This window comes from Natrix helvetica (genome assembly GCF_964273705.1).
Source record: "Natrix helvetica genome assembly, chromosome: 8".
Taxonomy (NCBI): Eukaryota; Metazoa; Chordata; class Lepidosauria; order Squamata; family Natricidae; genus Natrix; species Natrix helvetica.
This window is the reverse complement of record NC_138559.1, coordinates 359,447-383,576: the sequence shown is the minus strand read 5'-3', so window position 1 is coordinate 383,576 and position 24,130 is coordinate 359,447. Positions and strand designations below refer to the sequence as shown.

The 24,130-nt window shown below is 45.4% G+C and overlaps 1 protein-coding gene across 1 annotated transcript in view; it reads left to right on the top strand.

Annotated features, from left to right (window-relative positions):
- SLC4A5 (solute carrier family 4 member 5) overlaps positions 1–24,130 on the top strand; it is a 105,283-nt gene that overhangs the window by 64,796 nt on the left and 16,357 nt on the right. Inside the window, exons 11-20 of the mRNA XM_081961245.1 lie at positions 539–713; positions 1,220–1,353; positions 3,561–3,832; positions 11,308–11,369; positions 13,538–13,738; positions 13,881–13,994; positions 15,191–15,352; positions 16,346–16,524; positions 23,364–23,436; positions 23,833–23,901. Of these exons, the coding sequence (XP_081817371.1) occupies positions 539–713; positions 1,220–1,353; positions 3,561–3,832; positions 11,308–11,369; positions 13,538–13,738; positions 13,881–13,994; positions 15,191–15,352; positions 16,346–16,524; positions 23,364–23,436; positions 23,833–23,901 (1,441 nt within the window). The remainder of the gene's footprint in view (positions 1–538; positions 714–1,219; positions 1,354–3,560; positions 3,833–11,307; positions 11,370–13,537; positions 13,739–13,880; positions 13,995–15,190; positions 15,353–16,345; positions 16,525–23,363; positions 23,437–23,832; positions 23,902–24,130) is intronic.

The following is a 24,130-nucleotide window of genomic DNA, read 5'->3' as shown; positions in this document are numbered from 1 at the left end:
TGCCTCCCCATGCTTAGAAAGGAGGTTGCTGCTCCCCCCCCCCCCCCGGAAGACGAGCTTTCCGCCCCCACCACTCTACCCCCAGCTCTTTCCGCCTGGCCAGTGCAGAAACCTAGATGGGAAAAATCAGCTTTGGCACCTCCTTTAGAGAAGGGCAAGGGAGGACTCAGCCCCTCCCTCTTTCTCCCAATGGGATTGGCACAAACTGGGCTAATTCGGCCACCACCAGGTGACGTGAATGTTAGCCGGTGGGCATCGTGCAGCATGGCCCCTTCCCGGCCCTTTTGTGCGCAGAACCTTCAGGAAGCTTGCCCCTCCCTTAGCAGGGCAAGATCCAGGAGGGCCCATTGAAGACGGTCAGTGAGGTGACGGGGGCTCAGGGAAATCTGCACGGAAGGGACTCGGCAGAATAATGGGTGGCTAGGAGACCTTGCCAAGGGGAAGTGACTTCAGGAGCAAAGCTGGGCCTCTCTGGGCACCGAACGGGAAGAAGCCCTTCAGTGCCAAGAGAGCACAGGTGGCTCTGCCTCCCTTTCAGGTTCTGCGGGGGGATGTATTTGGATCTGAAGAGGAAGCTGCCCTGGTTCCTCAGCGACTTCTATGACGGCTTCCATATCCAGTCGATCTCTGCTGTGCTCTTCATCTACCTGGGCTGCATCGCCAATGCCATTACGTTTGGTGGCTTGTTGGGCGACGCTACTGACAACTACCAGGCAAGTTCGGGCAGGCCCCCCCAGCCCCCCCCCCCAACTTCTCTCCGTTAGCATTGCAGGGTCTGTACTATTTTGGCCCTTGACGGCCCAAGGCCTGAGCAGCCAGGAACAAGGAGGCTTTGCGGAGTCGGCCGAGGTTTGACTATGCAATCTGAAAGTCTCAGCTAGTCTGCTCCCAAGGCTGGAATCAAAGGTTCCTGGGAGATGACAGTTTCCCCTGCCAATTGATCCCCAGGCCGCACTTTAGAAGAGGGAGGAGGAGAGCCCGCCTGCAACTCCTCACAGCATGGGGGCTCCTGAAGGACCACGCCCCTTCCCCCCAGATTTTGCTCCCAGGGCTGAAAGGACCCTGTTGGAACCCAAGGCAGGAGCACCCAGGGCTCCCATGGGGCAGCCTCCTTGTCCGCAGATATGGGAAGGTGGCCCGGGGGGGAGGGGGGCACCGGCATCCAGGAGGCCTGCCGTGAATGGTCCTCAGGCGGGGCTGTTTCTCCCCCCCCCCGCAGGGCGTCATGGAGAGCTTCCTGGGAACTGCCATTGCGGGCTCCGCCTTCTGCTTGCTGGCAGGGCAGCCGCTCATCATCCTGAGCAGCACGGGGCCCATCCTTATCTTTGAGAAGCTGCTCTATGATTTCAGCAAGTAAGTGGGGGCCTCTCGGGCGGCTGATATGGGGGTGGGAGGGAGGGAGGGAGGGAGGGAGGGAGGTTCCCCTTTCCAACTGGGGGCTTTGGGCCTCCCACAAGCCCCGGACACAATTCCCCCTTCTTCCCTTTGCCTCTTGGGCCGTATGAGCTCAGGAAAGGAAATGGAATTAGCCCAAGAAACTAGAAATGAACAAGGCGATTATGGGTAGTCCTCAACTTACAGCAGTTCATTTAGTGACCGTTCAAAGTTACAATGGTACTGAAACAAGTGACTTATGACCATTTTTCACACTTATGACCGTTGCAGCATCCATATGGTCACATAATCGAAAGTGATGGTTGGCAACTGGCTCATATTTATGACGGTCACAGTGTCCCGGGGTCACGTGATCCCCTTTTGCGACCTTCTGACAAGCAAAGTCAGTGGAGAAGTCAGATTCACTTAGCAACCGTGTCACTAACTTAACAACTGCAATGATCTAGGTAGCCAGATTCACTTAACAACTGGAGGAAGAAAAGTCGCAAAGTGGGGCAAAACTCACTTAACAAATGTTTCACTTAGGAACATAAATTTTGGGCCCAATCATGGTTGTAAGTCGAGGACTAGAAGCCAGCGTGAGTTTGCTAAAAAAAAAGAGCCTGTTGCCCAAGTATGGGAGAGGCAGCTCCAAGAGCAGCAAGTGGGGGGGGGAGGGGGGGCAGATCTGGGAGTCCTAGTGGACCATCACTGAAGGTGTGAGCCAGCACTTGAGCTGCAGCTGCCCAAAAAGCCAGTCCGCTTCTTAGGCTGCATCACGTATCGCATGTGAGAAGTGAAAATACCGTTTTATACCACACTGGTGAGTCTACTGCATCCAGTTCTGGTCACCAGGATACGAAAATGACGCTTAGAAAGATTGCAGAAACTAGTTCTGGAGGCTAAACTGTCATGATGAACGGTTAAGAGAACTAGGTATGTCCTTTTAACGGAGAGAAGAATTGGGGCTGACATGTCGGCTGTCACGGTGGTTGAGGGGCTGTCACAGAGAAGAGGAGTGTCACTTACTCTCCAGACCACCCAAAGGCAGGACAAGAAGCAGTGGACGGAAGATTATTAGAATTAAGAAGGAATTTCCTAGCAATGAGAAGAGTTTGCTTTTTAGTTGTGGGCACTCCGTCCTGAAGGTCCTCAAGAAAAGACGGAGCATCCGTTTCCTGATTATGGTCATTCCTACTTGCTGGTTTGAGCTGCGATTCTGTCTTGTTTACATGAACAAGTATCATGGTATCTATATTCCTAATATAGTTCCCTCAAGAGTACAAATTGATTTCCCACAATCTACATTTTCCTTAAACGTCTCTCACTCTTGGCTTTGGTTTGACTGCTGAATTGAAAACAGATGAATTTTCATACTGTCTTGTGACATTTGTCTGGATTGCAGTTTCAAACAGGGCACCCCCTCATTCCAAATCTTGTAGTACCTTTTATTAACTAGCAGTTTGTTTGTTTGTTTGCTCAGCACATTTATGTGGCAGCCCATCTCAAACAAAGTGACACCAAACTTATAGAATTTGTTTCTTTTCAATGGTGAGGCTTATCTCATCCAGTTGGTATACGAAGGCAATCAATTATAGCAGAACCACGTGCCACACGCCAACCACTTCCAATAGCTCATCATCAGCTCACTTCCCGATTGCAGGGGACACAATGGTCAAATGTTCAGAACGCCGAGTTCTGAAAGGAGCAAAATTTAGGTTTTGGGCACAGCTGTTAACACCCCTAAATGTGCAAAACAAGTCCTTCAAATCACTTAAGATCCAACCTGTAAAAATCTCACCCAACATTTCTCAGGTACAGCCAGTTAGATCACATCCTGAGGAAATGGTTTTTTTTTTGGCCAAGCCCTACTCTCTGCCATCTTTTGGCAAGATGCGGCCCACTGCCTTCTCCCCTATATGCAAATGTGACCATAAAGACCATAAAGAGCATCCAGTCACTTACCTCTAGTGTTGCATGTGCTTCCTTGGGTTGCCATGAAGATACGGTGGTGGTGCTGCTGCATCTAAACTGCTTCAGAGCGTCATGTACATTTTGCAGACATCAAAGTTTACTTATGGCAGTGTCAACACTGTGCTTCTGTCTCCACACTTTTTCACGGTCAGAATATAATACCTTGCTCTGCTGCTGTGGCCAACAAGAGTGTTTCTGTTCTTCCCCCTCAGAGGCAACAGTATTGATTACCTAGAGTTTCGCCTCTGGATCGGCTTACACTCAGCGGCCCAGTGCCTTCTTCTGGTGGTTACGGACGCCAGCTTCATAATTAAGTACATCACTCGCTTCACTGAAGAAGGCTTCTCCACTCTGATCAGCTTCATCTTCATCTATGATGCGGTTAAAAAGATGATTGGAGCATTTAAGGTCTACCCTATCAATATCGACTACAATCCAGACTACGTGACTATGTATAAATGTGAATGCATAGCTCCAGATGCAGGTAAGTGCAAATCCTGTGTCCCATTGCAAAGCCATTGCATTCCCCTTTATAACGGAGCAGTGTTTCATGCTTGATATGATGAACTTTTAAAAAATGTCTTCCAAAGATTTATGAAAGTTCTTTGCAAATGCAAGTTAATATAATTTATTCTGTCTGAAATTGGAAATAGCTCAGCCAGCAAAACCTGAATCAAATATTTGTCAGTGTATGACAAGAGTTCCATCTGTTGTCAAGGTTGTATCGTAAATTTATGCTGAAGTGGCTAGTTTCATGACATTTCTCTATAGTGCTGTCCTTCCTGGCCAGAAAAAGTGTACATAAATCACAAGAGGAAATGGAAGTTACTGAAAATTTACTGTGCCAGGACCATTTTACTGAGAAACCTGAAGCCTGTTCTAACACGATACATTTAAGTCTTGTGGGGTGTTTCTTGCAGCAAAGTTCACTGTAGGCAATCCACACCCATTATCAGTCCCCGACTGTGAGGCTGATGCATTCCTACCTCCAAGTATCAGAGATGGTGTGGGACGCTCCCAGTGCCTCGTAAATATAGGACAGGCCACGGGAACTAGATTACAGAAGATGCACTGTTATTTGTTTCATTTAAACCACCCCTATCCAAAATAGTAAAAAGCCCTCTACTATCTTACGTTGAGTTAAAAAATACTGTTATATATACACAGAAGTTTCCAAGTCGAAGGAATGCCAGATATGAAAAACATTTTCTCTACCAAGAAGAATTCTCTACTAATTTTAAAAGGGTAAACTTTTCTTTAAAAATATTTCTAAAGTTGATGAATTCTAATGAAGCTTTTAAAACTTCATTTTAACAGACACACATTCAAATTCACTCAATAATATTTTACAAGCTTTAGATAATAAGCATTATATATAAAAGAAAGAGAAAAGAAACCCATTTTCAAACCTACCTCAGGGACACAAAACTATACATTAGAGCCCTGGTACTTAGAATGCAATATGACAATCAAACTCTGCCCTCAGCCTGGAGTTCAATCCTGACAGGACTCAAGATTGACTCAAACTTCCATCTTTCGGTTAAAATGAGGATCCAGATTGTTGGGGGAAAGATGCTGATATTTTAAACCACCCAGAGATTGGGCAGTATACAAGTCTAAGTGCTATTTCTATTGCTGTCTCTTTCTACTACATGTATCAGACCATTAAAAATCCATCCCAACTCTAATTAGCTCCTCAAGTTTAAGTCACTCCCTCCAACTTGTTCTCAATCTTTTTCTTCTCTGCAATATCTATCGATAAATTATAAGCTTTCTCAAGGGATTCTCAGTCTTGTTTGTTCTTTTGAGAAGTGTAGATCTATTTGGAACTCTTCTTTCAATTGTACTGGAAGGCTTGTATTTAAAGCATCATCAAAATAGAGATTTGCATTGTCAGGCACTTATGAAACGGCCTCAGTGGTTTAGATATGATATTGTTGCGATTACAGAAACTTGGTGGGATGAAACTCACAAATGAAAGATACAGCTAGAGGAATTAAAATTGTTTAAAAAAACCAAACCCAATAAAATATGAGGTGGAGTTGCACTATATATAAGAAATAAATATGGCAATGCATAAAAGGGGGAAAATGACATTGCCATAAATGTATATCACTGTATAGGCTACCCAACCAGAGGAAATAGATGAACTTTTTGCTAGTCAGTTAACTAAGGTATGTAGGAAGCACATCATAATAGTAATGGAGACTTTAACTACCCTGATATCAACTGGGAAACAAACTCTGCACCAAGTGGAAGTTCAAACAGGTTCCTGATAAACCAAGCAGACAACTTTGTCTTTCTAAAAGGTAGAGAATGGGACTAGGAGATCAGCCATATTGGACATAATTTTCACTAACAGAGATGAAACGATAGATGTTGAAGCTACAGGAACCTTGACGGAGAGTAATCATGCAATATTGCAGTTCAACATTATGCAAGCATAAGCAATAGAACAAAGTCAAACTAGAGTCTTGGACTTTAATAAAGCTAATTTCAATAAACTTAGAGAGTGCTTGGGAAGGATTCCATGGATGAGAATCCTCAAGGGGAAAACAACCCAAGAAGCTTGGCAAACTTTGAAAATTGAAATTATAAAAGCCTAATCTAGCACAATACCAATGAAGAAGAAAAATTACAACTCTCAAAAGAAATGGTCTTATGTGCATGGCGGCATAAAGAACTCTCTGATAAATTGAAAGACTAAAAGGACAAGTATAAAAAGTGGAAAGAGGGCACATAATTAAGACAGAATATCAGCAAATAGCCCAAGCCTGCAAAGATGAAGTGAGGAAAGCTAAGGCTCAAAATGAATGAATGCTTGTGACAAGTCAAAAATAATCCCCAAAAAGAGTGCCTTTCAACATATAAAAATCAAGAAAACAGTCAAGGAAACAATTGGTCCATTAATGGGAGAAAGTGGCAAGAAGGTGACAAGCAACAGGCAGAAAACAGAACTGATTAACTCGTTTTTTGCATTTGTCTTTACACAAAAGGAAAAAACAGTTCAACCCATCAAAAACAATACTGTAAAAACAGATTAGGAATACAAGTTAAAATAAGCAAGAAAATGGTAAGCGAGCACCTGTCCACCCTAGACAATTTCAAATCACAGGACCAGATGGATTACACCCCAAAAGTTCTGAAGGACCTGGCAGATGTCATCTCAGAACCACTGAACCATATCTTTCAAAGATCCTGGAGCACCAAGGAACTACCAGAGGACTGGAAAAGAGCTACTGTGATTTCCATCTTCAAAAAAGGGGGGAAAAAATAGATGCAGGAAACTACAGGCCTATCAGCCTGACAAAATGACAAAATTAGTGGTCCAGAGGAATGCTGTGGATATAATTTACTTGGATTTCAGTAAGGCATTTTATAAAGTAGACCACAACCTGTAATTTTATAATATGTGTTTTTATTTATTGTACGCCGCCCCGAGTCCCTTTGTGGAGAGGGAGCGGCTAACAAATTTAATAAAATAAAATAATAATAATAATAATAACCTACTATTTGATAAGATAGTAAAATGTGGATTACCAGCAATTGGCTGACCAACCCCACTCAACAGGTAATCCTCAACAGAACTAAAATTTAATTAAAATTTTTAGTTTCTGCATGTTTCCATAGAAATAAAAGAAATCAGGAGGATAAATATACACATGACTTACACAAGCAGGGAAAATAAAATCAGCAAGTTTTATTCTTCTTTCAACTCAGTTCATAAAAGTAAAGTAAAACTGAATGAATTGAGCCATGGGTGCCAAGTGATGTGAATACAGCAAAAGATCTGCAAGTTGGAGTCCGCACCTCAACTTTAGGCCTTTTAAGGGAGCCTTTTTACCACATGCTGCCAAGAAGATTCTCTCTCTCAGTGTAGAATGTGAAAGTAGTAACCTCCATCATTTTTTGGTCTACTAAAGGTCCTTTCGTATCCTCTTATTCTTGTGAGTCAGCAAGTGAAACAGAAGGGGAATCTTGATCCACATACCATAATTATGAAGGGAGTGCAAATGTATGAAACAAACAAGCAATGTGCAAACAGAAAATGTGTTATTTCTAAAATGGTTTGTATCCATTGAGAAAGTTGTTAGTCAACTTATTAGTTAATCTGTTATAACAGAATACAATTAACCAAGTAAAGCAATACTGTCAGGTATAACAAAGTGCATTTTTAAAAAGTCAATTAAAAGACAGCCAAAATATAAAATGTGACTGACAAACCCCTATCCTCCTAGAAAAACCAAATGGACATGCCAGGAGTATAAACATGCCTGCTCTGATTAGGACACACACACACACCCGCCAACACCCCCCTCCTTTTAGCACCTGTTTTCCAAGATGGTTGCCCAAAGCAAACAGGTGATCTCTTGCCTATTCGTGTTAGTCAGTTTGCGCAAAATATGTTCTGATAATCCCTCTCTCATATCTATCATCTATCTATCTATCTATCTATCTATCTATCTATCTATCTATCTATCTATCTATCTATCTATCTATCATCTATCTATCTATCTATCTATCTATCTTATCCATCCATTTATCTACATCACACACTGTGTGTGTGTGTCTGTCTGTCTGTCTAATCTCTGGTTGCAGCTCAGTATATGTAGTTATGGAAGTGTCTTTCAAAGGAGGCTTTCAGTAGACCCAAAGTAAAGGTACAGGCTACAACACTTTTGCGTGCCAAACAGCAGGTGACATTTTGTCAGGAATTTCTGTGGTCTGGACATGTCTGCTCAATGACTGTGAAGAACCCAGAACCAGTCTCTGAAATGCTCAGATATGGTGGTATTTAGCTTCTATCTGGATGAAAATAGTCGTAATGTTTTCTATCCTCTATTTCAGCTGTTTAAAACTGAATCCCATGTAAGTTTCTCTCCTTTCCGTAAGTGGCATTCAGAGGGGGAATAAAAAGGTCTCAATGTAGCCTCAGTATCAGATTGAAGCTCTGCTCCTTTGTACATGTTTGCATTGACCCACAAAAGGGGCGGCTTTTATTGTGCTACTGCACCCATTTTCTCAATCTCCCTCCTAGATGCCACTGGGGAGTATCCATAATAGACTTTTAAGACCTCTTAATTTTTTTATTAACTCTTATTTTTGCAAATCAACGTTTTGGATTACTGTAACTTATTTATACCATATTTGTCTCTGCTGCACCCTTCTATTTGGCTGGTTTCATTCTCAAGTGAGTATCATTTTAAGATTATTAAATATTTGATACTCTTATTTTTTTAATTATTGTTATTTTTTATTTAGCATACACAATCTACATAAAACATTAAATCAGCCTTTTAAAAAGCATTGTTCATCCGGTACAAGGTCTAGTTATTTTACACTTGAAGTTATTAGTGAAGGCCAGCCTAATATGTCTGTTTTTGCAAAAGCTTCTGGTTGTAGGGAGAAGCAACGTTAAAAAAAGTCTGGAATCAATAGCAAGAATTATCCCACTTTTGTCCAATTCTTCCTATTTTTCCTCTGAAATTCAGTACTTTCTCTGCAGCAAGAAATCCGACTCTAACCCAATAACTGCTTCTCCTTCGTTAATTGTGTGGGCATTGTTTGCCTCCAGAAGAAAATGATTAAATCAATTGTCACAGCCTAACCTATTGGCATCAAAAGGGAAATTCAATACAATTTCTGCAGATAAGTCAAAACCTATTTAGTCTGAAGAAAGATTCTTCCCAAACTGTCAACTGGTAAAGCTTTCCAAACCTGCTTCCCAGTTGCCCTAGAGGCAGGGGTTTGTGTCAAGCACTGGTTTTCCTTTTATTTACTCTCCTTTATTTGTTAAACACTTTTATCCCCCTGCTGACAAACCCATGTCTTTGAGACCTTGTGAAAAGCAACAAGATGGGGGCCAGTCTGACCTCTGGGGAAGAAGGTCCCACCAGGTGCCATGCCCTGGATAGCTGAGAGCCACAACGTGCCCTGCCTTCCTGCTCTGCCCAGCACGATCATTCCCTAAACTCCGTAAGCTGGGGGACATATTCTCAGCCCCCCAAAGAAAGAGGGAGCCTGCCCAAGACAGGCTTCTGGCTGCTTTTGCTTTTGTGTCTCTCAGGCCAGGGTCCCACCAACAGAGCAACAACAGTCGACCTGGATAAATCCAGAGGTCCCTCGTGCAACTCACACCAGCCAACCCAACTTTTATTACCCTTCTGGAAGCCCAAAAGGATGGGAGTAGTTCTCACCTTTGGTGGCAGAGTGTTCCACAAGGTAGGGACCACAGTGAAGAATTCCTCAGCGGATGGGATCTGCAGCCTCTTCCGCTGGCCTGAGTGGGATGAGCTAATCCCATTTGTGTGAGATGGCTCCTCAGATACCCTGGCTGCATAGGGCTAGTATAAAGGTAACAATCAACACCATGAATTGAACCCAGAAGCAAAGTGGTATGCCGCTTGCAAAACAGCAGGGATCTTTGTGGCACCCTAGAGGCCCCGGGACTGTGCATGCCGCTCTACTGGACACCAGCGGTAGCTCCCTGCGTGCTCTTCAAGAGCAGCCCCTGGTAGAGCATGTTGCAGTAATTCATCCGAGGGGCAACTAAGGCACGAGGGGCTGCATGCAGAGCCTCACCAGTAAGGGAACAACTGCTGTACAACATGAACAAAGACCTCCTAGCCACCTGCTCTTCAGGCAGGAGAAAGCCCCGTGTTGCACACCGGGTCTGTCTCTAGGGTAGGTGCAGCCCCGTCCAGAATGGTGTTTCAAAACAATAGATACTATTATTGTGCTTTTCCTTTTAGCCATTCTGTACTATGGCTTCATACGGAGGGTCTATGTGCATGTCGCATGAAATGTGTCCTGCTTGCTCCACTTTTGATCTTTTTCTAGCCAAAGATAGAGGCGGCAGATGAAGAATTAGAAAATGTATCCAGGGTTTTTTGTTTTTATGTCAGTGGGGAGAGTTATGATCAGCGGCCTCCAAATCCAAGAGACATGCACATTTCTGTGAGCTGAGGGCAGAGAGAAGAGTTAACCAGACCTTGCTAGTGAGGAAGTTGTTGGGCCTTTCATCACGCAAGTGAAAGGTTGGGCACCTTCTGCCTTCCTTGCAAAGCAGCTCTGAGCAAGGCCTTTGGAGGTTATTTTCAGGCAACGGACAGTAAGCAAGGACTCTTGTCCATGTTAAAAATAATAAGCACAACACCCAGTGATGAGGCCCGAAGGGGTCCTTGTGCTATCCAGGTGGCACCACCGAGTTATCCACCTCAGAACTCTGTGACCATAGAGAGCATCTCCATCAACTAGGATTAGATCACACTGGTGTAGGTTGAGGTGTCTCTATATTACTGTATAGTGGGTTTGGATTGTCGCCAAAAATATCAGGAGAAGAAAGTAATGTGCAGGCAGGATCCACCCTAGCTATGAATTCTGTCCTTGCATTAAATTGGAATCCGCTCCTGACAGATACCAACATTTTAGGTATGCTCAGGCTCCAGCAATAAGGGAAAATACCTGTTTGGTGTGTGCTCTAAAGCATTTTCTGTGCCTCTGGGATGCCTCCTCCTCCTCCTCCTCCTCCTCCTCCTCCTCCTCCTCCTCCTCCTCCTCCCAGCTTTCTGGGATCCCAGTTGAAAGAGAGAAACATCTTAGGTTAATTGGGGAGATGTTTCTGCAGAAATTAGTATCAGAACAACATTGTAGCTTATCAAAGTGTTCATATAAGCAGCTGTTTATTTACAAGCAGTGGGGATGTAATTCTTTTCATTGGATTACAAGCTCAGAGAGTTCTGTAAATACTTGCAACAGTGGTTTTCTGGATGGTTGGATGGTAAGATGGTGACCAAAACGAAGCCGATGAAACCTCTGTAATAGGTGTAGCCAAATATGTGGATTCTGGTTCTGCTTTAACACTAAAAGATAATTTTTCAAAAAAGTTCAAACCAAAAATATGATTATAATATTTTTTCTTAATATATTTTTTAATAATTACAAACTCCTTTTCTACAGCAAATACAACATTGTTCAATGCTTCAGTTCCATTGGTACCAAACAATGTTAATATTTCTATGGTAAGTTTTTTCCTGTCTTTTCCTCCCATCCACCAATCCCAAATGCTGTGAATATCTTTGTTTAGCATTATAACTGCAAGAGCAAAAACTGATTACAGTACTTCCCTTTCAGGGGTGAAATTCAGCAGGTTCTGACGGGTTCTGGAAAACGGTAGCAGAAATTTTGAGTAGTTTGGGGATTTTGCAGTATCCTTCCCCCAGGAGTGGGGAGGGAATGGGGATTTTGCAGCATCCTTCCCCTGCCACACTCAGCAAGCCACACCCACAGAACCGGTAGTAAAAAAAAATGAATTTCATCACTGCTCTCTTTTTTTCATCAGTGGCGGGTGGCAGCTTAAATAATTCCTAGGCCTGAAATGTTGGTCCATCTCCGATCTAACCTGCCCAAAGAGGCTTCAAGCAACATCAGTTAAAACTTCTTAAAGCTGTGAGAACAATTCTTCGCTCCAGTGATCAATCTTGACCGTTTAATGGCAATGATCAGAATTGTTTCTCATCCATTTCCTGATAAGCATACTTAAATTGACACGTTTGGAAACCCCCTTCTATGCCAAACACACTTTGTTTGCTATCCCTAAGAGAGACCTGCCAGATTCAAAATTTGTATCTCCATCTACAGGAGTCTATAGATCAATTGTTCAACTGATCAAGGCCAGCAATCAAGTATCATGATTCGCCTTTCAAATTTGATACCCAATCGTCAGGTGTCTTCTGGAAAATGCACAGGGCTCCAATCCTTATAGGTTTATCAGGGGCTGGAAGTAAACTGCATTGAATGCAAGAGGACTTGCGAATACATAGCTATGGGATTGTGTTATGGGGGCTTATAAATTCCAAATTACCGGCTGAGTCCTGGCTCTTACTGCCAGTTGGGGATTGTTTTGTTTTTCACTGGGTGGTCTCTTGGATCTTAGAACCTCCAAAACATTTTGAGATTACTCAGATCAATTGCATTCCTTTAAAGGAGTCCACTTTGTTCCAGAGTTGAAAATTAATTTTGCTAATCTTGAAAAGAATTCTACAAAAATTTCCAGAGAGACATTAACAATCACAGCTTAAAATTACAAAATAGGTACTTTTAAACATGAAATCTACTTTTAAAAGATGTCTTCTATCTTCCCCATTGTCCCTTTCTGGAGGGGAAAATAACTACGGGAAGCACTCTCTTCATCCTAACAATGCTATCACCAGCTATGATTTTGGCTGTTTTAAATATATATATATATATATATATATATATATATATATATATATATATATATATATATATATATATATATATATATATATATATATATATATATATCTTTCTGTAAGTCTTGGTGGGAGGGGATGGGGTGGTGGCTTTGTTTCAGTAAGTGGAATGATTGGTTGTGTGTGTGTATATATATATATCATTCCACTTACTGAAACAAAGCCACCACCCCATCCCCTCCCACCAAGACTTACAGAAAGACGGCAGCTCCGTTCCCATTTTAAGCCCACAGCTTGAAGATGGCAGGTGTGATCCTGCCGAAACGTTGCAAAGACAATCTCAACCTTACACGGGAAAAGACCCGAATACAACAAAACCAGCATACCTACACCCGTGAAATATATATATATATATATATATATATATATATATATATATATATATATATATATATATATATATATATATATATATATATATATATATATACACACACACACACACACACACACACACACACATACACATATGCAGGAGTCTGGTCTAGTGAAAAGGAGGAGTAGGGGTGACATGATAGCAGGGCTCCATTATTTGAGGGGTTGCCACAAAGAAGATGGGGTGAACTTATTTTCCAAAGCACCAGAGGGCAAGACAAGAAGAAACAATGGATGGAAACTAATTAAGAAGAGAAGCAACCTGGAATTAAGGAGAAACTTCCTAACAGTGAGAACAATTAACCAGTGGAACCTCTTGCCTTCAGAAGTTGTGGGGTTCCTATCACTGGAGGTTTTTAAGAAAAAAATTGGATTAGAAGATCTGAGAAGTCCCTTCCAACTCTATTATTCTGTTATACAGTATATAATATTTAAAAGAATTAGCAGGCTTGTATCTCTTGCATGTGTAGGAGTTAACTTACTTGTTAGTTTTATTCTTCAGTACCTGAATAATATGGTTTATTTTCTTATCCTTCAAGTATAATCCTATTAATGTAACAGTTCTGGACTGGACTCAGTTGAGCAAAAAGGAATGCCTGAAATATGGAGGAAGTCTGGTGGGGACGTCTTGTAAATTTGTCCCTGATTTGGCCCTCATGTCTTTCATTCTCTTCTTTGGAACATATTCCATGACTCTGACTCTGAAAAAGTTCAAGTTTAGTCGCTATTTTCCAACCAAGGTAAGATTCTCCGAACGATGTCTTGGGTGTCAGCTGTTCAAAAAAGGTCTTCCTCTCCCAGAATGCATAAAATAATAATATTCTGTACTAGTGCCCTATAACTTGTTCTTTCCCCCCCCCCCTTTCAACCCTCCACTTTTAGGTCAGGGGCCTAATTGCTGACTTTTCCATTGTCTTCTCCATCTTGTTCTTCTGTGGAATAGATTTCTGTTTTGGACTGGATACTCCCAAGTTGCATGTGCCCAGTATCATTAAGGTTTGGATGCCCAACTAGGCTTTGACACACCCTTCCCTCTCTCTCTCTGCTCCAGAGTCTCCTGTTCCTCGGATCGCTTTCTCTAGTAGCTTCCGCTTTCTGCAGCCTCAAGGTCTTACTTGAAAGGGAACTAAGGGGGGAAGGGGGGGGAAATGAATGCACTGATTTGGGTCCAGGGGGGTTCAAAACTGCCTGAGGCCAAGGGGAGAAACTGGCCCGTGTCCCTGCAAATTGCACCAGCAGAGATGGGCTTTTTCTGGGCTGTGGCAGCATTTCTGGAGCCATTCCCGAGAAGGCTGTGTTTCCTTCCTCCTCCCCCCCCCCCTGCCCTGCTTTCCCCTCCTTCCTTTCGTCTGAAGGAGAGCAGAAAGAGGTTCACGGTTCTAATTTCACAGCCAAGTCAGAGGAGGCTCTGGTGGTAGCAAATGCCTACTAGGGCTGGACTGAAAGTGGTGTTGGTAAAAGGCTGCTCCGTGTTTCTCTCTGACGGCAAACGGATCGCATGCACTAGCTCTTTTCTTCTCCAGCTGACATTCTAACATAGCTATTTCTCGTACACGTGTCTTTTCTCTCCTTCTTTCTAGTTCCGTAAACTTATTAGTGACTTCTCTATCTTCATGTCCATACTAATGTTTGTTGGTCTTGATGTTTTGTGTGGGCTGAACACTCCAAAACTGCAAGTGCCTACAGAATTTAAGGTAAATAACTGAATGCTACACCTTAGCTAAAAAAGGCTCCCAATCTGCTTCACATGGGCAAAGGCCTGGCTGTGCAGTATGGGTTTCTGAACAATGCATTGTTTTGGAGTGATCCATCTTTCATTGGTTCCCTTAGGAGACATTCGTCTTGAGGCATTAGGGCTTTTCGTGTCAAAAACATTAAAGGAAGAGAGAAATTCTGCCCGTGGCAGAATGTGGGTTCTGAGCTGTGCATAGCTTAGGACAGCCCCCCCCCCCCCCCAAAAAAAACTTGGGCACTTTAAGACTTGTGGACTTCAACTCCCATAATTCTCTGGGAGAATTCTCCAGCCAGGGAATTCTGGGAGTTGAAGTCCACAAGTCTTAAAGTGGCCAGGTTTGAAGACCTCTGGCTTAGGAGCTAGTTGAGGATAGGAGCCGGCATATAAGAGGGAGCATAAAACCTCCTTATTGTGTGAGTCTCTCAGGTAACCTGCTCTTTCTGAATTCTACCTCTAGCCCACCCGCCTCGATCGAGGGTGGTTTGTGTTCCCCTTTGGAAAAAATCCTTGGTGGGTCTACTTGGCCAGTGCACTTCCGGCTCTTCTAGTCACTATCCTAATCTTCATGGATCAGCAAATCACAGCCGTGATTGTGAACAGGAAGGAACACAAGCTGAAGGTCTGGTTTTCTTCTGTCTTCTTGCACACTACTATTGTGAATTGGAACACAAAGAAATTGTGGGGTGCTGATCAACCCCGTTTCCATCACGTTGGGCAAGGATCCAGAGGCAAAGAAGTTGGCATGATGTAGCAAGATCAGCTGAAACAGAGTCCAATTGGGTTAATTTAACCACGGTTGGCTTTCTATGGCATGTTGTATTGATTGGATATAATAGTTTACCAACATATTGTGCACACCAAGGAAATGTTTTAATTTTGTTAGTTAATTTGCCTCTCCAGCTAGACAATAACCATTGGCAGAGCTAATTAATGAGTTCTCAGAAGAGTTTTCCTCATTCCTTCTGCTTCCCTTCATATTATGACAGGTTGTGTATTTGAGTCACGTCCCTGCATGTCCCAAATGGCCAATACAAATCAATTTGGAAGTATATTTCTGGTATAGTAATTTTGGGTTTCCTCTTACTTTGGAGAAAGAAAAACTTTAGCACACTTTACAGCTCTCAAAGTCAGTGTCAGGCCTGTAGTTATGTTCCTTTTAGGATCTTTGGCCTGCCACACTTTCTATTATTTTCCTATGCTGTTTCTTTAGTGCAGTAGTTGGGAGGGGGGAATAGAAAGGAGTAGAATTGTGGAATGTGTTGTTGTGATTCTTTCTAGAAGCTCAAGGTCATCTTTTGTCTCCGCACCTCGACACCTGACCGGAAGCAGAGGAGTGTAGATGCCAGCGTGGAAGATGAAGATTGGGCCATGTGATGGATTGTGGGTGTGGGGATAGGATCATGAACTTTCAACTGGGTGGAATCCCAGGAAGCAAATCAGATTTGGGATTCCATAGCACAATACCAACATGTCTGTCTTATTAAATTGGAGTTTTAAGGACAGCTCTGCCTTGAATTCTGATTTAATTCTGCATGATATTTGGAACGCCGACATTCAGTGTTTTTGCCTCGGTTTCCCCTTTTTTCACACTGCCTTTCCCTCTTTGTTTTAGAAAGCCGCAGGTTACCATTTGGACTTGTTCTGGGTTGGAGTCCTCTTGGCAGTGTGTTCATTCATGGGGCTACCCTGGTATGTGGCAGCCACTGTAATTTCCATAGCACACATTGATAGTTTGAAGATGGAGACAGAGACCAGTGCGCCAGGAGAACAACCGCAGTTCCTAGGAGTGAGGTGAGAGTTTCTTGGAAGCCATTGAAAAGGTTTCTCTCACCTGTGTCAAGGATGCAATGACGATGGGACGATGGGCAAAGAGTTGAGCAGTCTTCTAGAGCTGCAGCAGTTTGAATATCAGGGCCTTTAAACAAACAAGACTGGGGAATTCTGGGAGCAGATGCTCCCACTGGATCCTCCCTTCTAATGGCTTGCCCTGTCAGCGTTGGTGGGGGTGGTCTTAGAGGTTCCTTGGTTGGGCTGTTTACAGTATGTTTGGCAGTTCCTTCATTTGGGGCATTATTTACTTCTGGATTGTTGGTCCGGTGTTAATCTTGGTGTTAATCTGTGCTCATCCGGGTGCTGATTGCTGGTGGAGAGATGTTTAGAGCTTTTTGGCTTGTTGATTGTCTCTTTTGCATAGTCTGTCCACGTGTCTATTGATAGCCAATTTGTCACCCTGCCAGGCTTCTAGAAATTCCCTGGCATTGATGGAGTGGGCCTGATCTAGGATGGTCCCAGTTTCATCCCGGACCAGCGGGGGGGCCGCGAGAGGTGAGAACGAGGCCCGGGGCGCCAGAGAACGCTAGCAGATCAGCGGGAGGACTGCAGGGAAGCTCAGGGAAGCCGAGACGGCCCTGCGGGCTCGGGAACAACAGCCCAGGGCTGCCGGGTTGCCGAGGAGGCAAATGGCCACTCATGTCTGAGACTGGATAGAGACGCTTGGGAGACTAGTGGCCATTTGCTGAAGGTCTGACTTTTTACCCTTCCATCCTTGCTGACAACTTCCCTCCCCTGTTCTAATTACTATCTTGACTATGGCTTGCCTTAACGCCCTGCTACAAACTGCTCCCCAGTACCACCTTGCTACAAACTGCTCCCCAGTACCACCTTGAGACTCCACCTGTAGACCAATCTGGCTAGCCGGCTAGCTCACCAACCTACCCCTTTCCATCCAGGGTAAGGACAACCATCATCTGCATACCCTTTTTGTGGGGAGCCCTGGCTTACGAACAAACCTATGATTTTAACCACAGCACCTGAAAATGAGCTCGCCCCTATGACAACTATATGAACTCTATACATTCAAGGTCAGACCTACTACTACTGCGAGAGTCCCCCCTCTCGCAGGTATGGCCCTCAGACCTTTCAAGGGCCCACCTTGATGACGGGTTTGTTAATCCAGAGAGGTGGAGGAAGCGGAAATTAAGGGGGTTTTTAATCAATCGTTTTTTAACAGTTTTAAGGGGTTCCAGGGCAGGGGGGAAGGTGATTCAGGCCAGGAGTGAAAGTAGAGCCAGGCAAACAGGTGTGGTCGGGAGGGGAGGGAGCGGAGTGGGGGAGGAGAGGGAAAATAGCATTCCAGTACAGGGCTCTGTCATACCAACGGTCGTGGGGAGGGGTGGGTGCGAGGACAGACTAAGAACCTGCAGTCGGTTGGGAGACCGTGGCTGTTGGTTACACCCGGTCGCTTGTACCAACCCCCGCACTCTAGGTGGCCAGGATCTACAGAGGCTGATGTTATGCAATGCGAGGTCCGTTGTTAACAAGGCCCCCCTCATTAATGATCTGATTTTGGAGGGGGAGCCGGACCTCGCAGGAATAACAGAGACCTGGTTGGGCGATGAGGGAGGTGTACCCCTCGTGGACATGTGCCCACCAGGCTATCGAGCATTCCACCAGCCACGGGCCCAGGGTAGGGGCGGTGGGGTAGCGGTGATTATCCGGGAAAACCTGGAGCCGAGAGAGTTCACTGTGCCACAGACATCCGGGTGGGAATCTCTTGTCGTGAGATGGGGCCCAGGGAGACAGTTGGGCCTGCTGATAGTATACGTGGCTCCTCGCTATACATCAGCGGCCCTGCCTGAGCTCCTTGAGCTGATCGCAGCGGTGGCAGTTGAGACCCCCAAACTTTTAGTTATGGGGGACTTCAACCTGCCATCAGTGGGAGAAGCATCCGAGGTGGTTCGGGAGTTCATGGCTTCCATGACAGCCATGGACCTGACTCAATTAATTCAGTGTCCCACACACGAAGGAGGCCACACACTGGATCTTGTTTTTGTCTCTGACCAGTGGACGAGTGATCTGAGAATAGGGGACTTAGCTATTACTCCCCTGTCATGGTCAGACCACTCACTTCTCCGACTTGACTTCCCTGGTGCTACCCCCCGCCGCGGGGAGGCGGAACCGGAATATCCTAGATGGTTCCGCCCCAGGCGCCTGATGGAACCGGATAGGTTCCAGACGGAGCTTGGGCCACCTCCTGTAGACCTGACCCGCCCCCGGATAGAGGACCTAGTAGCCACCTAGAATAATGCGGCCGCCGGGGCCTTAGACCGGGTGGCGCCTTTGCGGCCTCTCCTGCGGCAACGAACCACCCTGGCCCCTTGGTTTACCGAGGAGCTAAGGGTGATGAAACGCCACAAGAGACGCCTAGAGAGCCGATGGAGATCCTCCCGTTCCGAACTTGACCGAACACAGGTACGAACCTATCTAAGGAAATACCTTGTGGCAATAAGAGCGGCCAAACGTCGACATTGTGCCGCCCTTATTGTGTCCGCAGATAACCGCCCTGCCGCCCTGTTTCGGGTGACCCGCTCCCTTCTATCGCAGAGGCCGCGGGAAGCCCCTCTACAGGGCAGGGCAGAGGAATTTGGGAAATATCTGCAGGATAAAATCGCTCAAATCCGGAGGGAATGGGTCCCCCTCAGTGGGCTAGGAGGGACGCCCGAGGCAAGTCTTGAGAGACCATTCTGGGAAGAGTTTGACTCTGTTGCCATCGAAGATTTGGACAGGTTGCGTGGGCGACTACGAGCTACCACATGTTCATTGGACCCGTGTCCCTCCTGGCTTGTACTGGCATCCTGGGAGGTTACACGAGACTGGCTCTTGGGACTAGTGAACGCTTCATTGGGTGAGGGGTCCTTACCAGCCGCCTTGAAAAAGGCGATTGTGAGACCCTTACTCAAGAAGCCTTCCCTGGACCCAACGGAGCTAGCCAATTATCGTCCTGTCTCCAACCTTCCCTTTTTAGCGAAGGTTGTAGAGAGTGTGGTGGCCCAACAGTTCCCACATCACCTGGAGGAAAATGATTATCTAGACCCGCGCCAGTCCGGCTTCCGACCCGGGCACAGCACAGAGACAGCCTTGGTCGCGTTGGTAGATATGATCTCTGGAGGGCCAGGGATAGGGGCTGTTCCTCTATCCTGGTCCTATTAGATCTCTCAGCGGCTTTTGATACCATCGACCATGGTATCCTACTGCACCGGCTGGAGGGGCTGGGAGTAAGGGGCACCGTTTTACGGTGGTTCTGCTCCTACCTCTCTGACCGGACGCAACGCGTGTTGGCAGGAGAGCAGAGGTCGACCCTGAGGCCTCTCACTTGTGGGATGCCGCAGGGGTCGGTCCTCTCGCCTCTCCTGTTCAACACATATATGAAGCCGCTGGGTGAGATCATTCGTGGTTTTGGGGTGGGATATCATCTGTACGCTGATGATACGCAGCTGTACATCTACACCCCGAACCACCCCAACGAGGCCGTCGAAATGATGTTCCGGTGTTTGGAAGTCGTACGGGTCTGGATGGGTGACAACAGACTCAAGCTCAACCCCTCCAAGACGGAGTGGCTGTGGCTTCCGGCCCACCGGTTCAACCAGATGATTCCATCTCTGGCCATTGTGGGCAAGCAACTGGCCCCCATGGAGCGGGCGCACAATTTGGGTGTCCTCCTGGATGCCCGGCTGTCCATGGATGACCATGTGGCAGCCGTGGCAAGGGGGGCGTTCCACCAGGTTCGCCTGGTGCGCCAAATGCGCCCCCTATTGGACCGGGATGCCCTTCGCACAGTCACTCACGCGCTGGTGACGTCCCGCCTAGACTACTGCAATGCTCTCTACATGGGGCTCCCCTTGAGATGCACCCGAAGACTACAGTTGGTCCAGAATGCGGCCGCGCGGGTGATTATGGGGAGTACCAGATACTCCCATATAACACCTCTCCTGCGCGAGCTGCACTGGCTCCCTGTGGTCTATCGGGTGCGTTTCAAGGTGTTGATGACCATCTTCAAAGCGCTCCATGGCACAGGACCTAGCTACTTGCGGGATCGCATCCTGCCCCATACATCCCTACGACCAATTCGCTCTCACAGAGAGGGACTTCTCCGGGTGCCGTCCACTAAGCAGTGCCAGAGGGCGGCGCCCAAGAGCAGGGCCTTCTCTGTGATGGGCCCAGCCCTCTGGAATGACCTCCCCCCGACATTAGGACTACCTCTGACCTCCGCTCCTTCCGTTCAAAACTCAAGACCCACCTTTTTCAACTAGCCGGCCTGGCTCAATTATAGTTCCATCTTTATCCTCCTGGCAATCTTTTAAATTTGTAATTTTATATTGGGGTATTTTAATTTTTAATCCTATTATTACTATTCCTATGTATTGTATTATGCGATTTTGATACCTCCTCCGTGAAATGTTTTAATTGTATAATATATGTTTTTATTTATTGTACGCCGCCCCGAGTCCCTTCGTGGAGAGGGAGCGGCTAACAAATCTAATAAATTCAAATTCAAATTCAAATTCATAATTGAAACTATGGCAAAGTCTGTCTATGTGTTTCCGTCCTGTCTTCTGACTGCCAGTTGGTGTTCATGGATGACGCCTGCAGTCTTCTGCCTGTTTGTCCTGTGTGGTGGTTGTTGCAGTCCTTACAGTGTATGTAATGTGTTTTCTTCCGGGGCTGCTGGGTCTTTTGATTTGCTTAGGGTGCTTTGAAGGGCTTTAGTTGGCTTGTGTGCCACATTGATTCCGTGTGGCAGTAGTTGTTTGTTAGTGGTTTCCGAAATGTTCTTTATGTATGGCGGTGTTATTCTTTTGGGGGCTTGTGTTGGTTGTGCTATATTGGACTGAGTGGTCAGGCACCTTTTGATAAAGTTGCATGGATATCCATTTTGTTGGAATTAACTTGTATATTTCCTTTTTTCTGCTGATCTGGGTTGCTACGGAGAGTCTGTGCTCTTCTAAACAAAGTCCTTACGTAGTTTCTCTTGTGGGAGGTTGGGGGTGTTGCTTCGGTCGTGGAGCCCTTGGTTGGTGTGGATGGTTTTTTTGTAGACTTGTCTTTCTAGTTTGTCATTGTGGTCCCTGCTGATCAGGATGTGCAGGAAGGGTAGCGAGTTGTTGTTTTCTTCCTTTATAGTAAACTGGATTCCTTTAAAAATGTTGTTGATGGTTTTGTGGGTGTTTTCTAATTCCTTCTTTTTTAATATGGTGAAGGTGTCATCTACATATCTGTTCCATATTTTGCGTTGTATTTGTGGAAGTACTTTGGCTTCTAGACGTTGCCTCCATTTATCTGATGTTTTCTTGGACCGCTGTGGGAATTCCAGTAGCTTTGAATGCTCTTTTTAGGACTGCAAAAAGTTCCAGGTGACTGGCATCACCTGTGCTGCAGTTGAGTCCTTTCTCTAGAATCACCTGTGTTCTGCAGAGGACAGTGGATAGCCAAGAGTAACCTCAGATCAACAACCAAGTAAACAATGCCCCAGTCAAGGAACTGCCAAACAAGCCAAAAGTAAAAATAGCCCAAGCAAAGAACCCCTAAGACACCCACCCACCCCCCTCCATCAACACTGATAGGGCAGCCACTAGGACACACCCTTGAGAGCAAACCCAACTCCTTACTAACATTGATGATGTTACCTAGTTTGAGCAATGAAACATCTGCAAGAAAACAACCAACCTCGGAGAGCCCCGAAGAAGACCCCTCACTCTGGAACAGTGTCCCCCCATCCCAGGAGTGGTTTGCTGCTGGCGTTACTGCTGGTTCGCTTTGCGCTCGCGCCCGCCACCTGTTGCTTGTGCATGCTCAGTTGCCTGTAAATTGTTCTGAGCATGCGCAGAACATTATAAAATGCCTAAAACACATGCAGGCAACGACATGGGGGGGGGGGCGGGGAACCGGTTCGTGGGCTGGGCCAGCCTGCCGTCCCTACTGGTTCAGCAACTCAGTCCCAATTTCCACTACTGGTTCGCCCAAACTGGTGCGAACTGGTAGCAACCCACCTCTGCCTCATCCCCAGCATTAGGAAAGCTATGAAATTTGGGAACAATTGTTGAAACAGGGGATCTGAATGTTCTGTAAATACATTTTTTAAAATTTCTAATGTCATTTTTATTTTATGTGTGCATTGGATTTGTGATATAAACTACTGGAAACACTAAATGTGGTAGCACAATTTCAGCCATTTATGTGAGGAAACTAGGAGGCAGAAGTATTAGGTCCATTTGCAGCTGAGTTATTAAAAGTTATAAAAGGTGAACCAGCTATTTATTTAAATCCATTTATACAGCTATTCGTCTCACAACAACTTGGAACAGCTAACATAAAATTAAAACTGATCACAGATAATGGCAGACACAATAACAGCCGTCTCTCTCAGGGCTGCTAACTCAGCAGCAGCAGCAGCAGCAGCCCCCGGGGTAGGAAGACCACCAGGCCAAGCCCTGCCATGCTTTCCTTCACTGTCTTCACTCTGTAGGGGGCTTTTCTGCCCCAAAGAGGCATTGGTGGCTGCCTCCTTGCCTCTTCGACTTCAGTTTGGAGAGAGACTCCAGGCAGAGAGATGGATGGTCCCAGGCAGGGCAGCATAAGGACTGGGTGAAAATAGGCATCACTGCAGCATTGTTTTCCGCTCTTTGTGGCTGACCCCTGCAGCTCCTCTGGAACAAACACTGTGGGATATCGGGGTGGGTGGTATTTCAACATCAGGCATGCAGGAAGGTGTCGTTCAACCTGGGAATCTAATAAAATATGTAAACATGGCACTCAAGGGCAGAAGTCCAGTTCTTTATTCTGATCTTTAACAGGGAGCAGAGAGTCACGGGGATTCTTGTCTTCCTCCTGACTGGGATTTCGGTCTTTCTGGCACCTATTCTCAAGGTAAAGTATCTGAGCCTCATGATGTGGATTTAGAAAATGGCCCAGGAATTTTAAACCACCATCTGAAATGACGGGCAACATTAATAGCTATTTAATTTAAAATAAAGTTCATTCTGTGCAGTACAGATAGTCCTTAGTTAGTAACCACAACTGGGATTGGCAACTTGATCAGTTAGTGCCATGATTGCTAATTGGAAATCTTGTGACCACAATGGACTTATGACCTCATTTCTCCTTTGATCGTTAAGCAAACGTGGCTTCCAACAGTCACTAAATTAATGAAGGCAACTTGTATCACACTGCAGTTTTAAGTAGTTGATTTCTGAAAAGCACCTTTGACAACTCAGCAATATGTATCTGTCTCCTTTACCTGCCTGCTTGCTTTCTCTGCTGCAGTATATCCCCATGCCAGTCCTGTACGGGATCTTCCTCTACATGGGAGTGGCCTCACTCAATGGCATTCAGGTATGGACACGGGGGCTTCAGCCGGGAACTTTGCGTTTGTGCCGTCGGTCACCACTGCATTTCCATGCAAGGAGCCACCTTGCCAAGTTGAGCTTCTTCCTGTTTTTTAATTAAGCCTGGTGGAGGAGGGTGAGACAAAATTGGAAAGGACCCTTAGGAGCTACAAGGCCCCTTTCAAGAAACCAACCAATATCTTGAAGGAGTCGAATTCTGCTTATCTAACCCTGGC